Here is a 19,869-nt window from a genome sequence, read left to right as displayed (position 1 = left end):
TAGTTTGCAACCGATGCTGTGCATCAGTCAGATGTTATCGTAGATAATTTTTTGGGTGAGGAGTTTGCATCCTCTTAACAAGTTTATTGATACTGTTTTGAAGAGATTAAACATTTTTTTTCCCTCAAATTCTTTGCCACTGAATTTCTCTTCTGTATTTTGCCTTCTTACCCTGTTCTGTCAGCCACTAATTTGAAACAGGTCATGAGACTGCTATTAAAAAAACAGCAGATGCTATTTACCATGCACTGCTGTCTTTAAACTGCTCTGCCAGGGTATTTTCTTGATACAAATGTATCCATTAATTTTTTTTTTCCTTCTCTTCAAAAAATGAATGAAGCTTTTCCATGAAAGCAAGTGGTTTGTCTGGAAATACTGAGTGCAATCTAGTAATACTAACAGTAAACCCTGTGTTTCCCAAGAGCTCCCCCCACCTAGAAAGTTCCAAAGGGTGTTTCTGCTATTGTAAATAGTAAATTCTTCTATTTCTTTAAAGATGCAGGGGGGGAATCTGCTTTTTTCTTTACTCTTAACCATCAGTCTTTGCTTTGCAAAGTAACCCCTAAATGTATAAAAATCAAGCTGTGGTAAAAAAAATAAAAAACACCCCAAAACAAACAAAAAAACCCCAAACAAAAAACAAAAACCAAACACCCCAAAAAACACACACACACACACAAAAAAACCCCAGCCCGAAACCAGTTGAATACATGACTCGAGAGTTGAAATGCTATCTGTGTTTACTGAAACTCTCCCAGCAAATTATATGCGTGTACAGTTGTGGGAGCAGCCAGAGTTGGTTTCCAGAGCGCACAGTAAGGATTCTTGGGAAGAAAAGTTTTTGCTAGAGAGCATTTTGTCAGGACAGGCCAAAATATAGCTAGCTGTATTGACTGCCCTTAGTAAACGAACGGCGTTGTGTAATTAATTAAGAAAAATGATGGTGTTATTTACCAGTACTTTTGATTTTTATTTTCTTGGCAATTGAATTTGGATTGAAGCATGTTGTTTTGTGGATGGATAGCCAGGAAAAAAAAAAAAAATCTTTTTAAACTCCACTTGTGGTTTGGTTTCTATAAAACTCTTTTAACATGATGCTTTGACAATCCGATTAAATTGTATTGCGCTCATAAAACTGACAATTCAGTTTTTTCCATTTGCTAATATGACTTCCTTTTTGCTTTTGGCTTCAATCATGTTTTTGCTAGATGTCTGTGGGAGACGGGCCTGCCTTTTCCTATGACCTTGAGTAAATCCCAATCTTCAGCATAGCTTATCACTCTTTGTTCTGTAATTGCTATTCATGAGCAGTTTTGATGTCTATTTTTAAATTGCTCGGTAACAATTTTTATTACCTACATCAGCTTCTCCCACTCTTACGAGTCGAAGCCTTATGCTTAAGAAAACATGAGGGATGTGACAAGTGTCTTATGCCATGGAAACTACTACAAATGTTTGACGTCAAATGACAGGAGCCTTCTTTCAGTGTAAAGGTCTCACTTCATCCTGCCTTTTTGAAAGGCATGAAAAATGGGTGTGTTAGATTTTGAAGAATAGCTTCCCCCTCTACTTCTGCTGAGCTGCTAGATGCCTACAAGGCAAAACCAAATGGCTTGACGTTTTTGCCTGCGTGTGTTTTGTTTAGAAAGCTTGTCGCTGCTATTTCTCAAAAACAATGGTAATTTTGAGAAACAGATGAGGATCTTCTATGTGGGAATAGATCATGAATATAACATCCAGCCTGAAGGATCTGTGAGGGGGAATGCGCTTGCTAGCTTGGCACTTTTTTTTTTTTTTTTTAAAAAAAAAAAAAATAAAAGGATTAAACAGCTTGAAGGTTTAGTGCCCCAGAGTTACACAGATTAAAATACTATTTACTTTAAAGAGCCTATTGATGGATTTTCTATCATAAATCTCACATCTAAGTGACCTGTCTCCTTGAGCTGGGTTTTAAGAAAACTCCTTAGCCCGCAGATGTGTAAATCTGCCTTGTACTCCCATTAGCATACTTCAGAAAAAGCCCCTCGTTTTAAAGGAACGCTCACTTCTCCTTTCCGTGCATCTCTGCGTGTGCACACCAGGGAGTTAGTCCCAGTTCCACACTGGGAGCGTCAGAGCTTCTCTTGCCTTGTGGCTGCTCTTGTTAAAATCCAGCGATTTTGCCCTGGAGAAGGAGTGTGGTTTACAAACAGGGCTCTTTTTTTTTTCTTTTTTTTTTTTTTTTTTGTCTCACAGCTCCACACAATGCAGAGCCCAGCATGCTATAGGAACAGAGCAACTCGCTCTGAGTTGTTAATACTTAAGGCAGTATTTCAAAAATTATAAATGTTTGAAACGGTATCTCAGTCGCTGTTAACTCTCTTCCAGTCGAATTCCAGAGCAGAGGAGTTTTTTATCAGAGCTCCCTTTTTAGCCACGGGGAGTATCTCCAGCGCAGCCGTTCAAACCAACCTCTCAATTACGGGAAGTGAATCTACTCCTCAGTGCTGGGGCAGCACATTGGTAATAATACAGTGCAAGCATACTTTTATACAGTTCCATGTCTACACGCACATGTGCGGGGACTTTTTTTTTTTTTGCCAGTTTAATAGTTGCTGATTGTTAAGTATTCTCATCTTTTCTCTGTCATGCTGAAACACTTAAAGCTGACGGAGGTTTCTGGTGAAAATGAAGCTTTTAATGCCAACTTCCCTCAAGGTACTTACTGATAATGTTTAATGCGTGGGCCCTTGCTGCATCATGGTACTACTTGCCTAGAGGAGAAAGTATTACTATCTTTACTGTATATCTAATCCTTAATGACTGTAAGTGTTTGGACTCATTAAGTAGCATATTTTTAAGAACTAATGATTTACACATTGGGCTTTGCTTCTGTGTAGTGTTGCTACAGCCAAATTTCCATGTAAAAATATTTTCTAGTTGCCTATGTTACTATCAGCCACTGCTGTTTGTTTACTTTCCAAACTGTGTCCTGCCTCTGGAAGAATACAGACTTGAAAAAGGGTTAAACCCATAGTAATGCTGAGACCCAGCCCAACTCCTTCGTAAATGATTGAGTGCCATCTGCACACTGAGTGTCAGTTGTTGCTGGGACCTGTTTTTGACTCCACTGAACCTTTACTGGTTGTGGTTTGTCTGGCCATCACATGACTTCTCTGAAAATTCCCCCTCCCCTCCATTTCCAGTAAACTGTTTGAACAGGAGTGACTCAGACTGAAACCAGCTTCCCTGTAACCACAGGGCTTGTTAAAGAATTTGTCAACGTGGACTCAAGAGGGTTTGTATTAAACTAAGCTGCAACTGCTTTGGTTTGCGTTGCGTCAGGAGCTCCACCGAACAACTTCCTGCTCCCCGAGCCGTCGTCTTGCCTGCAAGGAGTTAAGCTGTTGAACTTGTTCGATAGTGACAGTTAGACGCATGTTAAACCCATCTTCCCAGCCTTTCCGAAAGGTCTGGTGCCTTGAGCTGGATTGCTTTTCCACGTCTTCATGTGGGGTTTCTCTTTGCAGAAGCAGAACAAAAGTACGCCACCACGCCCAGCCATGGTAACTTGGAGAACCAAGCACTGTGTTCTGACACGACACTGTGACTTAATTCACATGGAATGATTAGGTTCAACTAATAAGCAAAATGTTACTTAATTAGCGGTGTAAAAGAAGATGGTCGTATTAAAAATGGATCTCTCCCATGATTAACAGCTAGTATCTGATAAGTTTCTGCTTGAAAAAGAATTCCTGCTGGCTTGTTTAATCAAAAGGTTTTAAGGGTGTTCAGTACAAGAAAAAAGAAGTTAAAGCAGACCACAGGCAGGTTTTTGTAAAGCAGTTATCATAAAAATGGAAGTGGTCGAGTCACATACAGTAAATGGAAAACCTTGACTTCTTTTTTTTTTTTTTTTTTCTGTGTAAATGCAACATCAAATTCCGTTCATAATTTCTCTCACTGAGTCTTCCAGTCATCCCCTTCCCTCATCAGCTTCCTCTCGTTATTAATTGTGCTGTACAAGGAGATTGCTGGGGTTTGGTCTAGGCTGCCTGAGGGGTGGCCACCAGGAGGCTTGTCTTCACACACGGCGTTCCTGTAGTTTGATGCCTCCTTTTTGTAATAGACGTAGGGGAGTTATCTTACCTCTTTTATCTTGGCCCGTAATTAAATGGGAATTCAAAACTAATCAAACCTCGAAGCTTCTCTTCGGAAACTTCCTATGAATGCGATAGCTTGAGAGTGAGATGGCAAACTGAGCTAATAGTCAAGTGTGGTGGGTTTTTTTCCACAGACAACGTAATAAGCAGTAAATATATTTAAGTGGCAGCTTAGTTTTAAATTGTGTTGCAAAATTACAGAGTTGAAATAAGCTTTGGAACGAGTCAGCGAAAGCTTTAAACAAGGGAACTTGTTACAGAGGACTTCCTGAGAAAAGAGGTAACAAAGAGTTAATAGAGGCAGAGAGTAGACAATAGGAGCTGTGAGTAACAAATGTGTAAGCCACCTCCTTGCTGGATTTCTCTGGACAGTGGCAAGAGAATAAATAGGGCAGTCTTGTGCCTGCATTGTTCTATTCATTTGCACACCTGCTAACAGATAAGGAAAAAACAGCAGTGAGTGTTAGGTTGGGTTTGCTAGTGATATTCTAGAATTGACTTTTTCACATTCTTCTTCGCCCAGCTCTCTGTGATAAGTCTGTTCCCTAAAACTCATTTACGTGGCCCTCTGTCTTTTTAATGGTTAGTGTGTAAATACATAAATCGGAGATCACTGAGGAAATCTGGACGAACTTTGCAATATTTTCACTCGATATTGGGGTATTAGCTCAGAGGAATTTTTTTGATAACAAATCTCTTGCTTTACAACAGAAATTAACATTTTTCAGAAAGAATGTCACCAAGTTTACTGGAAGGAAACCTTGCAGACCACCTTTGCACCCTGGTTGTGGGGAAGCAGTTAGTTGAACTCTGCCATAGCATTTGCACGTCCTGTTCTGTGTGCATTGGAGGTGCTTGACACGAGTTTCTAAGGGAATGGTTTGGTCCTAAATATTTGATATTTCACTTCCCAGTATTCTGAGAGACACCAATAAGTGATCAGAAGTTTGAGTCGAATAAATTGTTTCAAAAATGGTTTTTTTTTTTTCAAGGAGAGCCTTAAATAACTGATAGAAATTAATTAAGGTTATCATAATCAAGAAAACGGCTACTTTTTTTTTTTTCTCCTGCTCCAGACACTGTTTAAATATCTGTGTTGTACAAGAGTCTGGTATGCAGACCACTTCTCTAAGCTGTCTGGGAACCTCTGCTACTTCCCAGGGAGAACAAGCGAGAGGTATGCTTAGCACTGCACATCTGCTGGCTAGGCTGAGCAGGAAGAGTTGTGTGTGCAAAAGGGTTTGTCAGCTGTGAAAAGTTGCTCACTTCTACTCTACAAGTGATTTTTGTGTGCATGGGGTTATTTCCTTAATTTATTTCGAAGCTCTCTGGGCAGGAGCAGTGTATTTTTTTCAGTGCTGGTGACTCCGGCTGTGTTTTTTGTTTTTTTTTTTTCAGAGATTGAAAAGGCCAATCTGTTATTAAAAGCTGCTTCCTTTTTTGATGATGGTAGCTAAAGCAAAGCAATAACTTCATTCCAGCAATCATGATACCTTCCTTACAAAGTCTGGATCTTAAACCACACAAAAATAGGACTTGATAACTTGTACTGGATTGAAAAAAAAAAAAAAAAAAAAATCACGCCACTGTAAGTAGATTGGCAGACCTGTGACCACAGTAACTAATTGCAATTGTAGTTTTGAGATAAATGAGCACTCGCTGTGCAGCTACAGTGGTATTTTAGGCAGCCAGCACGTTGGTGGAGGCAGTGCCAGCATACGCTCTCGACTGTGGAAGCAAAGGCCACAGAGGTCAATGGCTGATGTGTGGGAACCAGAGCGATAGGATGTTCTTCTGCTTCATTCTTCTTGTAGGTGGCTGCTAGTATCTCGTTATGGAATCGCAGAAAAATTCACCTTGAAAGGGACCTGAGGCAGTTTCTATTCCAACATTTTGCTCAGAGCAGTGTCATCTGTGAGATCAGCTCGGGTTCCTCAGGGCTGGTCAAGTCTGGTCTTGAAGCCCTCCAAGACTGGGGCCTGCACAACCTCTCTGGGTAATCTCTTCCAACGCCGGGCTGTCCAAACAGCCTTGCTGCTTCTCTGACATGCCAAACTGACAGCTCTCTTCCGTGAACTGGATTGCAGGGTCTGCTCACTGCCAGTCTTCTGCAAAATGTGAACAGAAAGTAGTTCTTCAGCAAGCAAAGAAATATTAAGTTTTATTTCATGCTTTGGTGCACCAGTATAAAATCTGAAAAATGTCAAGGGGGACATGTAGCTTCATTCTACTGCACAGACCTGAATGGAGGAGTAGAGGTGGCAGGGGATGTGGTTAAAAGGGCTACTGCTCTGTGGGACAGATCTGATAAACTGAAAGGACATGCTCCTTCCTCTTCCTTCAGACTGTTTCCTTTAATTGTGTCTTATTCTTTACAAAATTTCTTTATTCTTACAGCGTGAAGCAAAAGGACTTTCTATGCAGAAATCTGAGAGCTTCAGTTCTAGTTGTGAAAAATGTTGACGTGAAGTTTGAGAGTGCCTACTAGCCCGTGGAGCTCTACAATGTGTTCGTTGTGATATATCGCTTCCAAAACTTGAGCATGGTGTTGGATTGTAACAGTCTTAAACTCCAATCTCAGGAGCTTTAGTTTCATTATGAAGAAGCATTTGCTGCTTCTTCCCCCTCCCCTCAGGGTCTAGGGGAGAGGAAGAAGTGAGGGAAATAAAATGTTCTTGCCATAATACAGTCGGTTAGTAAAATTAAGAAAATACCTGGAAGTTCCTAATGGTAATAGTCTGTTTAATCCAGAGCAGGCTGACTTCTTACTCACGTTAATGGGAGGTTTTACTTACCATCTAATGGATGCATTACTTGGAAGTTTCACATTTTTACTCCGAGACAGGTTAAAATTAAATGACCAGGAAAAGCAAAGCTTGCTGTTGGAATGAACACTTCACTCTGTTACACTCTGCTTCCATGCGACTTACAAAGGGTTCAGCCCCGTACACAGCTCGCTCTGTGGCTTCTTACTCTTTGTTTTCTCACAGCAGTTTTAAAATCTGTTTATGAGGACAATAGGTTTAACTGTGTTTTCTATGGAAAAACTTCAGTTTTTCTGGCGCAAGAGCTCATAGTAGTTACTCATATGTCTGAGTTTACAAAGTCCCAAAGATGAGCATCTTTACGATTATCTTTGTGGATTGCAGCGTCACCTCTTCACATGCAACCAACCTCAAGGATTTGAACACAAACAGATGTGGAAATAAATCTGTGCTTTTCCCTCAACAAGCTGTATTCAGTATTGTCCTGGGAACGGCTAGTAGAAGAATTCACCTGTATATTTGATTTCCTGTTGGCTTGGGATTTCTGTGTAGTACCTACTGTGTGCTCAGCCTTGCCCACAAATACTCTGAATGATGGTTTGCAATATTACTAGCTGTAAGTCCGCAGATCTCTGACATAGTCCGTTTAATGAGGTTTTGTAGGTGCTGCTCTCTTGTCTTCCCACAGTGCTTTGGTGAAGCCTGTGAAATCAAGGGCCCCGTTTCATTGCTGTTCAGTCGTCTTCATATTCAACTTCCTAAAACTGTGGTTTTATTTTCAGCATGGATGTATTTTTTCTCCTGTAACTTGTCCATATAATTGCCCTATTTTTTTTTTCCAGAATTTAATGTCTAGGAAAACCCAGACTTCTTGTGAAGTGAAATTTATTTTCTTCCCAAGTTTAGAATTTTAACCGGTCTTTTTAATCTGGAATATCTGTCCTACACCTATCGTATGTAAATGCCTTTCTTTTATCGAACTTCACTGCTTGCTTAGACGTGTCACCTTTCCTTGGCTGCCTTCAGACATCCTTGAAATCCTTTTTTGTCTTTTGACAGTCCAATTGCCAAGACAGGGTCTGCCTTTCCCAGAGTTTCAAGTGATGAGTAAGATTAAACCTTACCTCTCCCACCCTCTTCTCTCCAGGCTTCGGGATGGAAATATCCCCTTTTAGTTTACCCGTTATTTGCATTAAGCTGGAATTATTTTAGAGAAAGCTAGACAGAGACCCAGCACCACAGCCCTTTCCGTACACGGATAGATGTTGGGAGTCATCGCAGCTGGCGGGGTGGGAGATCAGTACCACCAGGAACCACTATCAAAATATTCCTGCTGGCAATTTACTGCAACCTTACTCATGAGATCTGTTACCTTTGATGTCTTGCAGGGAGAGGTATGAAATGGTTTCTTTGGTCACTGAGTAATGAACTATTTGCAGTGATAGGCAATGACTGTCAACTGTATCTTGATCTCTGTTCTCCTCAAGTCCAGCCTGCGATCGTTAAACGTCGCTGCTGATCTCTTGCTTTCTTAGCACGGATGTATGCGGCAACCTCGCAGCCTGTAGGTAGCTCACGGACTTCTTTAAAACTGCTCTTCTGCAGTTAATACGTTATTTCAATGAGTTAATAATTCTTCCCAGTCCTCTGAAATTCTAGAATTCATTGCCTAACCACAAATGGTCATTCTCCCATAAGTTGTGTTTGATTCCATTGTGTTGTAATAGAAAGCCAGAAGAAACAAAATATTGTGCAGCTCATTTTTAACATAACTCGGATTTTTACATAAAAAGGAGCACTGTCTTTGTAGGCAGCTTTTTGAATGTTAAGGAATTTATCATTTTAATAATCCAAGACGGTAGCTTCAGACATCGTCTTCAATCTTGGGAAAAAAATTCTCTTCAGGTTATTTGGGTAATTAAACTTTTTTTTTCTAGTAAGAAAATATTATAATAATGTTAAACCTTGGAGGATTGTCCGGTTCTTCACATGCAAGTTACACATTTGCATCAGGGGAGTTTCCTGGCGCTAGGATGAATACCTATACAGCAACACATTCGCTTCAGATCTTTGTATTTTTTTTTTTTTAATGTTCATTCGTGATCCTGTTTTTTATTGGAGCAACAAACCTGCACAACTCCTCCTAAGCCTTCCAGAAATATATTTTGAATTTCTTAAGGCTGCCATCTGCTAGGTAATGGATATCCTGCTGGAGTGATCCTACATTAAGACGCTGTCTGCTCTTACTGGTGGAGAGTGCATACACTATGAATTTATGACTGAATTTAGTCACATATACTCTTTCCCTTCTTTACCGGCCTTCCTCTTTGTGCTATATCCACCAATATACCAGTATTACCAATGTATTTGTAAAGTGCTTGACGTATTTACAGCAGGAAAAAAAAAAAATAGGTAGTGATAGAGGAAAAGTTTTTCTGGGCCTCAAATAATTCAAACTCTGGATGATATCTGTCAGTGATTGACCCATCACCGCTGCATGGGGGGAAGACTTGGTTTGTGATAGGGATCATAGCTTGCTTGGTGCTCCTAGAAACACACTGCAGCTTCATATTAGAACTTAAACTGTTACATTATGTGATTGTTATAGGCCCAGCTGTGCCATCTTTCAAGAAACTCTCCTCTGTCGAAGTCTCAGGGGTTGTTTCTGTAAGGACTGTGGGATTCAATCCAGTGCTGATTATGCAGAGCTCCTTGGTAACCATCAGCTAGTTACTTGCTATGGATCCATCAGCAATCTCTAAGAAAAAAAGAGGCTTCACAATTCCAATGTGAACAATAAATTGTGACCATTCTGTTTTCTGATAATAAATCAGTGTTACAGAGAGAAAAGAGCAACAATTTTTTTTTTTTTTTCCCTTCCTCAAGCTTGTTAACTAAATCTAGTGAGATGTTCTTCACCCAAATGCAGGAGAGCTTGAGCAACTTATTTTACAATGAAGGGAGAAAGAAGAAATAAAGATTAAATTATAAATAGAAAGAAGATAAAACAGAGGGATGGGGTGAAGCCTGGTAGTTAAGATTGTCCATTCACTCTCTCAGGAAGGAGGGCTTTTTTTTTTTTTAGGGATGGATTGTCCATGTGAAAAAGGTATTTTTGAAGATTGGCCATACTCAAAGCTGTACCAAAATGTATATTTAAAATCATATCCCTTTAGGTTTGGAAGTTTGGGTGTTTTTTTTTTTTGCTTTTGCAACATGTGCTAATGAAATGCTGGTATCCATAAAATGTGCCATTTTACTGAAGGCAGATATGAAGCAAACTTCCTCAAGCCGCCAGCTGAGACTTGTGAATCAGTATTTCAGCACTGACCTTTTTATGCCTCTTATTTCCATTCCAATTCTTGAGATCTGATGATTAACCCAATGAAGTAATGTTTAATCATTTAACCTTCCTTTGCCTGTATTGTAGCAGTCACAGGAAATCTATTTCCAAACCCAAAAAACAAATCATCTTTGAACGGGACATAGTGAGCTAAAGTATCCTGAAATGTTATAAAGAATGAATCATATTAGCTGAGAGTCGAGTCCAGTCTAGATACTTTAATTTTGGGGGAAAATGTTTTGCCTGTAAGTAGCTGAACTTTTATGTCTTTTCTCTTTCTTTTTTTTTTATTTTTTTTAAAGTAGTACATTATGAAAGTTGCTTTGCTTTTATTTCAAATGCTTAAAGAAGTAGAGAAAAGATTGTTCCCTGTGCAGGCTTATAAAAGAAAAAAATTGTATTGTGAAATAGGTAAAAGTTGTGAAACTGATGCTTGTATTCTCTGAGAAATGAAACTTTTAAGGTTTTTTTATTATTGCAGATGTCGCAAAGATTGGACAAGCAAAAATTAAGGAAGCAACCGAACAGAAGTAGTTCTGAATTTGTTTTCTTTAAATTAAATGTTGGGACTGCAAATATAGTTTTGTTGCAACCCTGATGTGCATATAGCCATGGAAATTATTCCTAGCTATGATTACATTAGATAATAGAAAATAGGGGGGGAAAAAAAAAAACCCTGAATATATGTTTTGTCTTATTTAGAAAGTTAGAAAAAGACAAATTAGAAGTTCTTGACTGGAATTTTTAGAACTGTGTCTGTGCTTTCCATCGAGTACTTTGTCATAGGTAATGAATGTAAAAAAAACTTAAAGAAGAAGCAAACTGAGCAATAACTTTAAAAATAAAAAAATTATGAATTAATAAGGTGAGAAGAATTGCCCCAACATTGGTTTGGGTGTTTGGTTGGGTTGTTTTTTGGTTTGGGTTTGGGTTTTGATTTTTTCTTTTTGAGACAAGCTCATTACATTTTTTTCAACACTTTCATCGTTGGTTTTATAACAAAAATTGTTTGATTTTTAGCTGGAGGGAAGATATTCACTTTAAGGCAGACTTGCATTTTGCAGCAGTCTAAAAATGTTGTTGAGGGGAGCTGTTTATTTTTAAGAAATTTGATGAAAAATGGTGCACTGTGCTTACAGTAATGCAGTCAATCCATATATAATTATAATAGTATATTTTATTAAACCAGCTGTGCTGCAAGCATTAGTTTATAGGTCACTTGCTAGAGAGTTTGTTTGCAATTCCAGCTTGTGAAAATTAATACAAGAACGTACTAGCAATGCAGTCTGAGATGAGGGTCAATATGTTAAAATTAGAATAGAAACAACTTCCATTGAAATATATCATGGACCTGTTGGAATAATGGGATTGTAGTGTTTTGTGCTGAAGATAGTTGAGTCTATGGAGCTGTGGAAAAAAAAACCAAACAATAATTGTTGGCTTATAAAAGTGAAAATTGTTGTAACCCCGTGAGCATTGTGAAATGGTGAACAAAATAGGAACTGAAAATGATCACGGTCACATTCAGCTTTGTTGCAGAGTACAGGGGGAGACATCTTAAGAAATTCCTACATAAGGCACTGCTATTTCAGTTCACCTTTGCAAAGAACAAAATCTGTGGTTGGCAGGACAATGTTACACTTGAGCACACTTTTTCATTTTAAATTAATTGGTAGAGAAATTCTACTTTTCTACTTTGGTATTCGGTGAAGGAATCGGAATACCTGTTGTCTCCCTGGTGTGTTAAATTTTATTTCCTTTGTTGCTAGCTGTGTGATCACACTCTGCAGAAGAGTCTTGCCTCCTTTTCAGTTTCTAAATCCTCAGTGGGACTAAATGTGTGTATCAGTACTGACCCCTATTAGTGATCAGATATTGCCTTGTGTCGCTTTTGTTTATTAACTTGGAAATAATAATTGAGGGAGTTTTAGTTTGGGAAGGAACTGCCCTCGATGCTGCAAGATTTTTGGACTTGGTTCACTAATAGAACGTCGTGTGTTGTTATTTATAACAATTTGTGTCAAATTGCACTCCTTTACCAAAAAAAAAAAAAATCATCTTTTTAGTTGTCATGTAGGTGTGTTCTAGACCAGTTTCTACTAACAGCAGTTCAAGTGTTTGGTGTCAGCCTCACTAGAATTAGGTTTTAATCACTCGTGCACACTGTATGTATCCTAGGAGTTCAACAGAAAAATAGCAGGAACAAGTTTTTAACAGAGTGAATAATTCATCTAGTCTTTTTTCCAGTAAGACATTTCATGATCCCAAGACGTTACTCCTGGTGAAAGTTAAAGAATAGAAAAGATATAGAAAGTTTAATATAGAAAGTTTATTGAATCTTCTATATTCTCTTGTGGCTAAAAATGTCCCACTGTAAGATGTAGGAAAACTCATTTATTTGGCACTTTAAGTTGAAATGCTTGTTTTAATTTAGGTTATATTTTCAAACATGAAGCATGGTAAATAGAATTATTCTGATTTGGTTGTTTTTGTTTTTTTTTTTTAATTTGAGAATTTAACTATTTTTAAAGCACTGTACTAGAGAAAAGTTACTACTTTAAAAAGGAGTGTAAAAAGATAAATGGCTTTATCACAGATTTTTTTTTTTTTTTAATCTGGCATAGAAAATTATGTCAGTTTTATAGTTCAGAATTTAAATGATGTATAAGAACATTGTCAAGTAATTGTAATTTACTTGCACTGGTGTATAGTATTGAGGGTTTCAACAGGATTGTAACAGTTAAAATGGTTTAAATTTTTTTTAGATTATCTTGTAGTTGCTTTCATCAATAATTAATAATATTCTAAATCCTATACTTCAGTAGTGAATGTCATTAATTATTGAATAAAGCAATTTCCTTGTGAAATTTATCTCATAGTTTTCTGCAGAATGTTAATCAGTGAATATTGCATTGCTGCTGGAAAACCAGCTTTTTACTGCTTATTTGTACACTTTAAAAAAAATAATTTAATTAAAATAGTAATTATTAAAATAATTACTTTTTAAAGCTTTTTACTTCCAAAGATACTCAGCTTTCTATAACTGCTGTTGCCAGGCCTGAATAGATAATACTGACCCCCACTTCAACTTCTTAGACAGTTTTGCTTCAAAAGAATTCTATTCTCCTCTAAATGCATTTCTGACATTCAAATAAACTGCTCTGAGAATCTTTATTTTTGTTTTTTAAAGTGTTTATTGTGTATTGGGTGAGCTCTGAGGCTCCCGAGTTTGTCATGAGTGTGTTTGGAAGTTATGATCACAGAATAAAAGCAGGCAGCCTGTGCTTAACATGGCTTTGTAAAGAAGAGCTCAGATGTTTTATGGTCTGCCACCTTTTGTTGCTTTTAAAATATTTTGGATTCAGTTCTGTGGATTTAATGAACTTTACAAGTCTATTGTAGAGAGTGCCTGGAATTAGCTATTTTGATTAAGATCCTGGGTTTGAGAGAAAAAGATCTAAGGATGTAATGGGATCATTAAATTCTGCCTTTGTGTTTTGAGAAAGTACCTTTTTAATATTGTAAATGGTATTGAAGGAATTTGTTCCCTTGGCTTGCTTAAGGAACAAGGTATAAGCAGCACTGGCATTTCAAAAATATGGGGAAATAAATACTAGAAAACCAGTTTCCATAGCAGTGTGAACTCAGTGCCACTTGCAGAGTTGGAAAACCAAAATTCAATACATGGAGGTGGGCAGATGTTCACACTGACCACTCTGAATTTCTCTCTCTTCCCTCTAAGCCCAGAGTTCCAAACTGGCCTTTTTGTTTTAAAAATTCTCCCAGTTGCTAGTTAGGAAATCCTGAAGCACGGAGGATATTGAAGTCACATACATTTTGAGGTATTGTTCATTTTGGAGAGTTGTTTTATTAATACTTTGCTTTCTTCTTTGCAGGATTTTGCTTCCCGGGCTAAACTGGCTGTCCAGAACCTGGTGCAGAAAGTTGGGTTCTTTGGCATTTTGGCCTGTGCTTCAGTAAGTCCATTTCAGTAACAGAGGGGTTTATAATCACAAATTGCAGATTGAATGTACCGCAGTGAAATTAATGCTGTGAACTGTGACTTGGTTTCCTCTGAGTCCATACGGAGATCTTCCTGCCTTGTTTGCTGTTTCGGTGTTCTCTGTGGTGCTGGGGGAACTGGGGATGGTTGTGGAACTGGTGAAACAGCACGGAGAAACTCCAGTCCTAGATTAGTACCAAACACAGTCAATTCTAACAGCTCTGTAGTTCAGCATGGTGTGGGGTAACCTGATAAAACCAGGTTGCTTCACTAAAGATGCAAAAGGCTTGGCACACAGTAAGGAAGAGTGACAAGAGACCCAACTAAGACGTTCTTAAAATTCCAGAGGGATGCTCCCGGCGTTTGATGCTGAGGCCGTGTCCTCTCTGACGCTCACTGCTCTGTGTTCCTGGATATTTGGCAGGTCAGATCCTACACCCACTGACAGTTACTCTCTTGGGTCCTTCCCAGCCCAGTTTATGAGCTAGCAAGATACAACAAGAGCTTTATTCTTACCTATAGGTTCTGCTGGAACCGTATAGTAATTTCTTGAGGTGTTTATGTACTGCAGCTTACAGTCCCTGACACCTTCAAATCCAAAGTTAGGCACAGGTTGAAGAGTGGAGAGCTACCTGTATAAATGCTGACGGGGGTCTCCTTACGTAGCAGTTCTCAGTCCCCTCAGGAGAGTTCTTTGGGTCATTAGGAACCAGAGTGCACACAGTGAGGAAGCAAGTTTGAGCCTCATGGCTATATAACTAACAAACTACTTGTAGCTGCTTTTTTCTCCCTAAGCAATAGGTGCCGCAGGCTTCTCCACTGATATTATTTTAGTATTTTAAGTAGGATAATACTGTTCTTCTGGAGCAGAAAAAGATTTGAACCCTTGGAGGTTTAAACCTCTCTCTGGAAGCTTAGTGAAAACCAGTGGGAATGGTGTGCCTTATTCTTCCATCCCACACACAAAATGTGGGATGTGATGCACAGAAATGTGATTAGAGTGAAGGAGGAAGGTCCCCTATGATCCAATTCTGCCGGAATAACCACAGCCATTAGCCAGCTGCTCCGCTGATGAGATATTGCACACTTTTCTAGCATCTCTTAGTTTCCAAAATCGTAGAGCTGACAGTGCTCAAAGGTAAATACTCAAATGTAAGTAACCTGTGTTAGCTGGAAAGAATTAATCTGCTTACAGTTGCTGGCGTACAACCTCTATTTACTAACCTTTTGAACCGTCTTAATATTTAGAGTGGAGACATAGGTTACAAGCTGTTCTTTAAACCTTTCCGTCCACTAAGCTCGTGGGCTGCTCCTTCGCTGTCTCTGACTCATTGCTCTCTAGTCACCATCTTGTGAGCCATCCCTGCATAGGCTGGTCTCTCTGTCTTGGGTGATCAGAACAACAGCTTGTAGATGACAGGGATGAGTTACCGGAGCGGCTGGACAAGGGGAACTGTGGATAAATGGAGACCGTGAGGAAAGGAGTTGGTAAACACGAGAGGTGATGTGTAAACTCTTCGTAGTTCCTGCTTAGTAATACTTCAACATTTGCTTAACTTCTTACCTACTTGCTGCCCTGTTCTACAGAGCACTCTGAGCTCCAGCTTCCTTTTGCTTATATAGGCTGCCCTGGTTGGGGGAGGGATGAGGAACCATGAATCCACCACAGTACACTTGGGGATTTGTAGATGTGTTTACAGAATTAACTGCAGAGTAGCAGTAAAAGGGTGAGGCACTGAAAAAGCACACGGATTCAAAGCCATGTAATTTTTTATTGTTGTTGCATCTGCGAGGAGGGCAGCCCTCCACATGTGTTCCCCCATGAGCTTCAGGGTTTTGTTCCAGGGCTTCTCTTGCTTGTAGCTGGTTCTCTGTGTGCTAGAAGGTGTCTCCTTTACTTCTCCCCTCTTATAACTGAGATTTTACTTTGGGGTTTTAAAGAGTGTTTTTGTTGGGTGTATTTTGTCTGATTAGGGAACTTGTAAAATGGCAATGACTGTCCCAGCTGCAGGTGGTGGTCTAGCGAGCAGTGGCTTCTAAATGTTCCATAAAAACACAATCGAATTGAATTGAAAACTTTGCAAGTTTATTCAGCGAAATCAACTGAGTGTAATGTTGTTTAGTGGCAATAAGAAGCCATATTGTTGTCTGGAGATTATTTCCTATGGAAAGGCAGCTCTGGGGAGGAAACAAAGCAAGAATTAGCCCTGGAAGATCCTTGCTGTGACTTGTGAGAATTTGCCCTCCTGCCTTTGTGGGCTTTTTTTGGCAACTCTCAGTGCCATGTGTATGTGTTTTTTTCAAAAACACAGAAAACCTCACGGGCCTGCTAATATATCCTGATGTGGACTTGTTGAGTAACTTTTTAGTGTGATATGTTTAATGTACTGATGACCTTCACAGTTACCCCACCTAGAGTGTGTTGCTCCCCCAATGGTGATAGTAATGCAGTAATTAAAATTTACTGTGAACTTAAAAAAAAACAAAAACAAACAAAACCCCAACAAAACATGTTAGACCAACCAACAAAGAACATGCTTGAGACTTAGAGCAGACTTGGCTCAGAAGAACAAAATTATCTGGCTGTGGTATAAGTAAATAATTTACTAGCCTCCTATGCCTAAGACAGCTGTCAGAGGTAAAGAATCATTTTAGTTGAAGGGGAGCGTGTTTAGAGACCGTTTCGGGGCATGGTTAGAGACCGTTTCAGATTTCTTCCTTTGCAGGTGGTGCTGTGGGTGCTCATAAATTTGAATTGCTAGTCTGTAGCAGCTAAGTATAACCCTCATAAGCTTTCTCACAGATTTCAGATTTCCATTCAGTCAGTTGCAGAGTTGCTGTCCTAGATGGTCTTTAACAATCCACGCTATTTATTTGTTTGTTTGAGTAACAAAACAAGACAAATACTGCAGGATATTAGCCCAGTAATACACTGCTACTGTGAATCACACTTGCCCCGCGTGTTCACCCAGACAGTCTGCCCTTGTGCAGCATGAGAAGTGTGAAAGGTTGGAATTTGGTTACTTTCTTGGTTTAATGTCAAAAAATATTTTACAGATAGTGTCACAATACCAAACGTCAAGCCAACGGTTTTAACAATAAAATAATAATAATAAAAAAAAACCCCTTTTAATTTTAAATGAAACGCATATGGTTAATAAAATCTAATCAGTGCTCTTAAACTGGATACATATGACTATAAATGCCAGTTTTAATGTATTTTCTCAAATGGAAATCACTGGGGATCGTTTTGGACACTGGCTTCCAAGAGTGATGTGCTTGTCAGTGAGAAAACTTGATAAATCATTCAAAATGGCTTTACTGTGGTTTCTGTGCATTTCACATGGAAAACTTTCTGTTAGCTTTTTTAAAATCCAGGGGTAAGAAAGGGACCATGAGAATGGAATTGTCTGGGACATTGTCTAGCTGAATCCCAGAGACTTATGTGGTGCGACATTAACATTTTTGTAAGTATTAAGACACAAGAGTTTTGGATCAAGTTGAATAAGGGGAAAATGTTCATTTTTTCAACGTTTCAAAGTCATGTTCATCTGAGTGAGTGCTGCAATTCAAGAACTTCTTTCCCCTGCACTTCATAGATTCCAAACCCTCTGTTTGACCTGGCCGGGATAACATGTGGACACTTTCTGGTTCCTTTCTGGACCTTCTTTGGTGCAACCTTGATTGGGAAAGCAGTAATTAAAATGCACATCCAGGCAAGTACTACAGCTCCTTTATTAAGGCTCTGGGGTGAAGACCACTATTTTATTTTATTTTATTTTATTTTATTTGACTGTTGCACTGTGTTACTTTGTAATGAATTGTGGAGTCTCCCTTCCTGACCTGAAGTAATGGAAATTAATTTGGTGCAAAGGTATTACAATAAAGGATCTGCTAGGCTTTGTGTGCTCAAAACTGAGGCAACTGAATAATTTATAGCTACAAACTAATGAGCTCGCTGCCTACACCACTCAGGAAATTGGTGGTTAGCCAAGTTATTTACCTAGGGTTTTTACCAGACTGAAAGGACTTCGTACTCATAATGAACTTGCCTTTTTGGTAACAAATACTCATTTCAAAGAGCGCTGCAACTAGCCTTTACTGGTTAAGCAGCACTTTTAATTGCTCCCTTTTATCCGTGTTGAATGTACAGAGAAAACCCCACGCCCAGGCCCTGCACAAGGCATCTGAGGGTACGTCTCAGGGCGTGTTGTCCATCGTTTTCCAGCACAGTTGGAAATTTTTGGTGTCCTCAGTCTATATTATTTTATAAGAGCCTGATTTCAGAGCGTGTCCAGTTTTCCTTGCTAACGCAGAGCCTTACTGGATGTTCTGAATCTGGCGATCAGAATCCCCAGTTGCTGTTAAAACTTTGGAGTCTTGCTTTTAAAATGTGTCACCATTTTGTCCCCTGAAAGATGAAGTATTGGTTCCCTGGTGATTCTGTACCGGTGGCAGTGTGGTTAGTGCTGTGTCACGAACCACATCATCCTCTATTTGTAAGGATTAGAACCACTATTTTCAGCTGGGGCTTGGGGTTTTTTTTTTTCAGCATCCCCACAGAACTGGTGCCATGCCTGTAGCCGTCTTGCTTGGAAATCTTTTGTCACTACATTAAAACAGCAGAAGCTATCAGTGGTATAAAATTACTTGCCCATTACCCTCATCAGCTGCTTAAAAATTTTTCTTTTGCCCTGAAGGTTTCCATCTTCAACCCTTTTTTTTTTTTTTAAATCCCGTCTTTTTGTAAATGGTTGGTTTACTTTGAACAGTCCTTAAACAGAAAATTCTCTTATTTACTGTGATAGAACAACTTTTTCTCCATTACCTTAATCTTTCTGCTTTTAACTCAGCGTACTGTTAGAATTCGTTCTGGCAACATGGAAAAGTGAAATAGTATTTGTGTAATATTTCTTTGATTATTTTATTTGTCTTGTTTAGCAGACTGTTTACTATGTAATTTATAATGCTCCACACTCAGATCAAATGTAAGTGAAAAAATATTTCCCAGTGTCTTGCGCAGTTGGTAAATCATCTTATTTTGTAATATGTTTAGCTATTGGAGTTCTCTTTTCTGCGATGCTGGATTTCAAGCGTACTCTTGTGCAATAGCCTTGATTTTTGTAATGATAATGCTGCAATTTGGGATTTAGGAAATGTAAGAGTCATGGAAAAGGCTTTTAATTAAATCTTTCTCTAGACAGGAAGCGAGTGACTCTGGTACAGTGGCCATCCTGGAACTGCTTTTAACTGGCCTCTTCCTCCGGACCACAAAATCATTTTGTGTAGTTCTAGTCACATCCCTTTTTTCCAGACTAGTGACTGCAGTTCTCGTTAGATCATGTTTGAACTGTGGGAACTGTTTGTGTGTGTGTGTGTACACATCTGCACACCGTCTTGCTCGCTCTTTGCAAATGAACAAGCTGTCAAATATGACAAAAGTAGAATTAGCAAAGGGTATTTTAACAAAATTTTTAATTATGTTAGAAGAGAAGGAAGAATAAGCTAGAAAAAAAAAATAATTGCGGACATTTGGATTTTCTGGGGAAAAAATAAAAAAAAGCTATGTGTTACAATAAGTTTCTCTTATTGAAATTACTCTTCCAAATAGTCTGT

At 38.8% G+C, this 19,869-nt stretch overlaps 1 protein-coding gene across 2 annotated transcripts in view; it reads left to right on the top strand.

Moving 5' to 3' along the window:
- The window catches only part of VMP1 (vacuole membrane protein 1), a 66,023-nt gene that overhangs the window by 29,796 nt on the left and 16,358 nt on the right, over positions 1-19,869 (top strand). For both annotated transcript variants that reach the window (XM_026861396.1, XM_026861397.1), the window contains 2 exons: positions 14,147-14,227; positions 17,853-17,969. In XM_026861396.1, the coding sequence (XP_026717197.1) occupies positions 14,147-14,227; positions 17,853-17,969 (198 nt within the window). The remainder of the gene's footprint in view (positions 1-14,146; positions 14,228-17,852; positions 17,970-19,869) is intronic.

The sequence above is a fragment of the Athene cunicularia genome (assembly GCF_003259725.1).
Source record: "Athene cunicularia isolate RWA chromosome 19 unlocalized genomic scaffold, athCun1 chr19_part1, whole genome shotgun sequence".
Lineage (NCBI taxonomy): Eukaryota > Metazoa > Chordata > Aves > Strigiformes > Strigidae > Athene > Athene cunicularia.
Note: the sequence above shows the minus strand (reverse complement) of the source record. Positions and strands in the feature narration are given on the sequence as shown.